Below are 7,134 nucleotides of genomic sequence, written 5' to 3'. Positions count from 1 at the left end.
TTAGTTTATAATATCAATTCTTTATAGAATATAACAATTCCCTTAAAAATACTTTTCTAATTATATTAATTATTTATTTAATTTATATTAATAAAGATTTTTATAATATTTGCTAATAAATTATATTCTTTTGTAATTTGATATTATATTTCCTTAGGTCTATATTTGAGTTTCTAAGTAATTATAATTCTCAGGTATTGTATTAAATTCTTTATTTTTAATCTATAGTATTTCGCTAGTTTTGTTATATATTGTGATAGTCGATTTAGTACAAAGGAGATATCTGGTTTTATATATATTATTAGATGAATAAGACTATTTATAGCTTATTAATATTCAATAATATCAATTAATTTATTATCTTTTGTAATTGATTATAGATATAAATAATCAACAACAAATATCTTTTTAATATAATATTAAATATATAAAATTCCGAATTTTATAAATGTAACTTCCAGATATTTTTTCTAATCTAATATAAATGATTTGTTTATTTAATTTTTTATAACCCTAATACTTAGAATCTTATTAATCTTCTTTAGATTCTTAATATTAAAATATAAGAAAAATATTATAGAAAATTAATTAAATTGATTTTTTGAGATTAAAAAAGCAATTATATTATTAATATAAATTAATAAATTGAATTGTCAAGTAATATAAATATATAAATATAGATTAATAAAACTTTGAATAAAGTCTTAATTAATCAATTCAAACTTTAAAAGTTGATTTTAATCTCGTTCAATTTGTTTAAAATTATATAAATTTTGTAGTATATATAAGATATATCTGTCTAATATATTGATTCTTTAAAATAATATAAGATATATTTCCTTTTTGAAATAAAATTTTATAGAAGTATTCTTTATATTGAAATATTAGTATTTTAAGTTTTTTTTTATAATAATTATTAAGAATAAATAAATTATATTAAATTATACTATAAAAACAAAGATTTTATTATAATCTTTTCTTAAAATTTAATTAAAACTTCTTATTATTAATTATATTTTAAATCTTTTAATTTTATTATTCTTTATTTTTATTATAAATATTTATTTTGTTGAAATAAGATTCCTTTTTTTCAATAAAATATACTTTTCTCAAATATTATTTTTAATTAATAAACTAATTTTCTTTTAAATAATTTGCTTTTATTTTTTATTATATTTAGGATTCAAGATTACCTAATTATATATAATAGAAATAAGAATTCCTAGAATCTGTTCTATAGGGAAGACTATATTTTTGTTTGTAGAGCTTATTAAAATCATTTGAAAACTTTCGAATATCTTTATTTTAATATTCAGATTGATTTTTAATATAAAGGATATAAATATTATAATATATTCAATAGTATTTCTATTTGGATTTACTAAAAGTATTATTATTATTACTTTTATTAGTTTTTAGATATATTCATCTAATTTATTATTATTTCGCTTATATTTTCGAAAAGAATATCTTTCAAAAGTCTATATTCATAAATATAATTAAGGTTTTTATTAAAGATTTATTGATTTTAGATATTATATCTAATATCTTTATTTTTTTTGTTTTTAAAAATAGAATTGATTTTGTAAATAAATTGATTTCTATAATATTCCCTTTATTATCTTTATTGAACTTTTGAATATTATTAATTTTGGATATATTTAAAATTATAACTTTTGGGGATTTAGAAATATTAATATCTTATAAAGATTTAAATAAAAATTCTTATATTTCTTATATTTTATAAGATATATTTCTAGGTCTTCTATTAAAAATAATATTCTTTATATTTTAAAATTTTAATATAGAATTTCTTATTCTCGAATCTAAATCTTCCCCTTTTTTAGATTTGTTTATAATTATTTGACTTATTTATATAATATAATTTAGTTTTAGTAAATATATTTTGATATATCTATTAATTATATATAAATATTCTATAAAAATGCTTATTTAAATTATATTTTGTAATTTATTATATTATTAATCTTTTGAAATTATCTTTAAATTAATATATATATAGTATTTATTTTCTTATATTTTATAATAATTAATATTCAGAATTGATTTTATAAATATTTTGATTAAGTTAATAATATTATTATTAATAATTGATTTAGTATTTATTTTATTTCTACAATATATATTATATTTAATAGCTTTATTCTAGAATTCTAATAATAATTCAATCTTTTTTAATATAATTCTTATATTAATTTTAGTAATATTAATATTTCTCTTAATAGTTTTATTTTGATAAAATAATATTATAATAGTTAGTTCTAATTAGATCTCAAAATTCCATTTTTTAATAGTTTGGATTAATTCTAATATATTATTAATTCGGATAGCTATTATTTTGTTACCAATATTAAATTCTAATTCAGTTTTTTATTTTTTCAATTTTAATATAACTTTATGTTTTGTTTTCAAAATTAAAATCCAATTTATTATTATTTAGCTATTTATAATTAATAGGAAATAATAGTTTCCTTATAAGGATTTTAGAAATAAACCAATAATATCAAAATAAATAAACTTTAATCTTTTTATCTTATAGAAACTGAATTATTTTGGAATTAGATTTTTTATTTTGATAAATGTATATACTTTGTATATAAAATTTTTAAATAGGATTTTAATTAGCTTTTTTAAAATCATAATTTTTTAAAGATTTTATATTTTTTTTAAACTAAAATAATTGAATTATTTATACTATAATAAATAAATTTCTAGATTCTTTTTGATTTTATTTAAAAAGATATTTAAAATGATTTTATTTGATTTAATATTATTAATAATCTCTATATTTTATAGAACAATATCTTTATATTCTTTTGTAATATTTGAGATTATATAAATTCCTTTATTTATTTTTATTTTAATAATATTTATTTTATTTTTTCAAAAATATATATAATTTAAATTGAATCTATCCTTAAATCTAATTTTATAAATCTTTCTATTAGAAAAAAGATTAATTTCTAGTTTTAATATATATAATATTTTTGAAAATAAAATTATACTATTATTTTCTAATTCTATTGTAATAATAATATTGATATTTACTTAATATTTTATTTGCTATTTAAAGTATACAAATTTTTATATTTAAAAATATATTTTTATAAGCTAATCTTTTTATACCTTTAGCTAAAATTAATATAATTTCGAATATAGATATAAGGAAGCTTAATTAATAATAAGTTATTCAAGATTTAATTAATATTAATTGAGAAAGAGCTTTAATTGGGTTATAAAGAGTTTGAGAGATCTATTGATTGAGATTGAAGAAAGGGGGAATAAATATATAAATTCGAATATCTAATTTCGAAAATACAATTTCAGAATTAAATAGGATTAACTCTATTTTTAAAACCTTGATTTCATATTTTGAGAAATGATTGATTTTTTATATATAGTTTTAAAAGCTATAAAGAATTCAATCTTTAAAATATAATTAATATATACTTTAATAAATTTATTAATTTGATTACTATATAAACATTTTAGATTGTTAAAACAGTTTATATTAAGTAATTGAATTAAATGATTTGAATGCAATAATAGATTTAAGTATATAATATTGTTCTTTTTATAATATATTTGAAAAACTCTTGATTTATAGTTTTTATACTTATTTAATATCAATATTCGATATCTACTCTTTCTTTAGTTTTTAATATACTTATCAAAGTATTTTAATTATTCTAAATCTGTTTTATTGTTTATTTATTCATTAAATATAGATTTAATAACCCAATCTATAGGAAAATCGATTTTGATATATTAATTAGAAAAATGAATTTGTTTTTGAATTATCAAAAATAGGGGTATAGTTTTATTCTTTTTATTATTATATATGATTACTATAGCCTATTTTTTATTGCCTAATTATATTAACTTGCCTTTATTATTTTGTTTAATATTAATTACAATTATTCCAAAGTATATTATATTTATTATAAAGCTTGTTTTATTGAAATTATAAAAATCGCTATTTAAAATATTATATTTTGCTTATATATTCGTAATCAATTGAAATCATTTTTTAATAAATTTAAAATCTTTATATAGAGTTTTTTGAAAGTCATAAATATAATTAAAATATATCTTTAATTCGATTCAATACTTTATGAATTGATATATCTAAAGCTTTTCGATATATTTTGCATCCTTTAATTCGAGAATATAATTCACTATATCTTCTATATTTTTGAATTTAAATAGAAAACCTTTTGAATTTATATTAAAAATATATTAAATAATCATTTCCTCTTCTAATTCTATAATATTATAATAATTCGCCTGAATTTCTATATAAAGTAATAAATTATCTATTCTATATTAAAAAGTTATATAAAGGATATTATAAAACTTAAAAGTTTTTTGAATACTTAGTTTTTTATTTTTATAAAATAGTTTTGATAATAAAAAAGATTCAGGCTTTTTAATTAATTGATTCTATAATAATTGATTAATAAATTATGTGTAGAAGTTGAAGATATGAATTAAGAGAAAAGTGACTTATTCAATAATATAGTCTATTCGATGATAAATTACTTTAATATATTATATCAAGTATGTTCACGTATTTCGAGTTAATTAAACCATTAGAATAAATGAAAGTGGGTCGTTCTTTGAGTAAAGTTTTGGAGATTCTAATTTTGAATTTAGTGCATAATCTAATCTAGAAGTCATGGACTAATCATGTGATTTTTGTAGTAATATTTTCCAAATTGACTTCCAAAATAGCTTCAAAAAAGCCCTTTTCTACAATTTTAGGATTAGTTATATCTATAATAGTATTTGATCAATATTACATACTACAGTTGAATAACGAATATGCGAGATTATATATTGTTAAAACGCTCAACTCTAATTTATTGATACTCACTAGGGACAGCCGGTTACGCAACAACTTTTGATCGACATGTCGAAATGCCCGCCGGACGCGCGCAAGCACTCTTACAATGCCTGTGGAAAGAGCTTCTCGACTAACAGCCACCTGCGCCGACACGAGGCACTTCGTAGGTGACGCTCGATTGAACCCTCTCCCGACGTACTATCCCTACATTGGATGAGTTCCCTTTACTGACTGGGTCCGGCGTACAGACAGCGGCAGGAAATCGGCAGTTTGTCCCTTCTGCAATTTGCAGTTCTCCAGACTGTGAGAGATCGTGGTACTAGTTGTATCTATTTGAACCGCTGACCGACTTTGGATAGTGACACCGCTCGCCGGCATGTCAAGAGATGTTCCCCTGACGGCGTTGAATCCCCAGCCACAGAGCCCTCCCGAACAGAACCCTCCAGACGTGGCAAGCTACCCCAGGCTTGCGACGTCTGCGCACAACGTAAGCTATCATATAACACAAGTCTCCCGTGCATTCGTTGTGTCTCCTCCAATGTCGAGTGCACTTATCAGCGACGCATCTTCCCTGATCCCATACCGCTCAATGATCCACCTTTAGAAGACCCTAGCCCAGCTGGAAATGTGGAGGCAGGTTCAGATGCCACACGAGGAAAAATCCCTATTCAGTTTCTGCTGTCTTTTACCACACCGGCAGAGCATGAGGCGACCACAGCCATAATCTCTGCTAGTAGGGACCAGCTCATCGAACAAGCTGCAAGCACTCACCTGGTATCTTCAAGTACATCGGAATTTAATTTCAGGGCTTACGACGCTCTCTTCTGGGACCAAGAGGATTGGACGCCCGATTTCGTCCACTACTTGAATCAAGAATTCCACGATGATACACATCGAAACAGAAAATCTTCTACTCAAGGTCAAGCAAGTTCAGTTATAGAAATTCGGCTAGCGCACATGTGTCAACAGCTGGCTTCCACCCAGAGAATATTGCTCGCGGAAAATCCGGACTATCATGATGATTTTGAAGAGAGTCTTGTAGAAATCTTTACAACAACTAATTTTGAGACGTCCGTACAGGCGTATTTTCTCCAGCTACACCAGTTCTACCCCATTGTCCACCGCCCTACCTTTGACTGTGAGACGGCATGCCTACCTCTTCTGCTGGCGATCTTTCTTTTTAGATCCCTGTGTTCTGCCCCTTCGGACTCTACTCTATCAGCGCGCAAGGTGTTTGATGTTGCGGAGGAGTACATCTTCAACCATCCTACAATGCAACAACTGTACCACAGCAACAGCACTTGTGTGTCGCCTGAAGAGACAATTGGCGTGCTTCAAGCGGCGTTCATAATTGAAGTCGTCCAGAACGGAACCAACAATGTGGAAACAAGAAGACGCCTTAGAATCAAAAGGCATCCATGGTATATCGCTGCATTGAGAAGCTATGGGCTGTTCCAAGTCTCTGGTATACACAGCTCAGATGACTCGATTACCGGTCAATCGAAGTGACAGTCGTTCTATTCCCAGGAAATTCGCACACGGTATGGGCTCCAGTACCAATATGAAAGTACAGATTAACCAAACTGACACCAAGGCAAGACTCGCGATTTACTCATTTGTCATCGACAGCTGCTTTGCTATTATGTTTAACAGCTGCCCTCTCTTGACATTGGGGGAATTGAGTATAAACTTTCCTTGTCGCAATGATATCTTCAAAGCGGAGACAGCAGCTGAGTATGAGCACTTGACAATGTTTGATTCTCCTGAGTTACGTTGGAAGACACCGTCGCAATTGATCAAAGACCTACTTCAGGATACCTGGACCAATTCATCTCGCGGGCACGTCACGGCGATGCATTTGATGGTTACAATCTGCGGTAAGCGGTCATCGTCAGCATTTACAGAATCTAGGAGGTATTGACCATAAGCAGCACTACAGTCTTTGGTGATGACCTTGCGGTGTTCCTTGGTCTTGGAAGCAACAGGGGCTGCCATTCTTCGCGCAGCAGATAGGTGGGAAGATCTTTGGCGCACAGTGACCGAAGGAAGCAAAACACGGACCATGACAGGTCAGGGCTTCGTCGAGCACTCCGATGAGTTGTGTTGGCTCGTCAGAACATTAGTTCAGCAAGGACAAATGAAAGTACCAGATTGTCGCTACACACACATTTTGCCTACGGACAACATCAAGGACTTCCACGATTTCTTGTGCAGGCACAAGATCACATAAAATCATGGCAATGCATAAATGAAGATAGTTGACATCG

General features: G+C 25.7%; 1 protein-coding gene across 1 annotated transcript; it reads left to right on the top strand.

Moving 5' to 3' along the window:
* Positions 1-4,973: 4,973 nt before the first annotated feature.
* On the top strand, positions 4,974-7,097 carry EAE97_003461 (uncharacterized protein; the record flags this gene model as incomplete). Its single annotated transcript, XM_038873973.1, has 6 exons — positions 4,974-5,030; positions 5,116-5,170; positions 5,227-5,354; positions 5,426-6,372; positions 6,521-6,744; positions 6,799-7,097. The coding sequence occupies 6 exons, from the start codon at positions 4,974-4,976 to the stop codon at positions 7,095-7,097; spliced, it is 1,710 nt and encodes a 569-aa protein (XP_038735836.1).
* Positions 7,098-7,134: the final 37 nt, after the last annotated feature.

Source organism: Botrytis byssoidea, assembly GCF_014898295.1.
Source record: "Botrytis byssoidea strain MUCL 94 chromosome Unknown BBYS_005, whole genome shotgun sequence".
NCBI classification, from domain to species: domain Eukaryota; kingdom Fungi; phylum Ascomycota; class Leotiomycetes; order Helotiales; family Sclerotiniaceae; genus Botrytis; species Botrytis byssoidea.
This window is presented reverse-complemented; position numbering and strand designations above follow the sequence as displayed.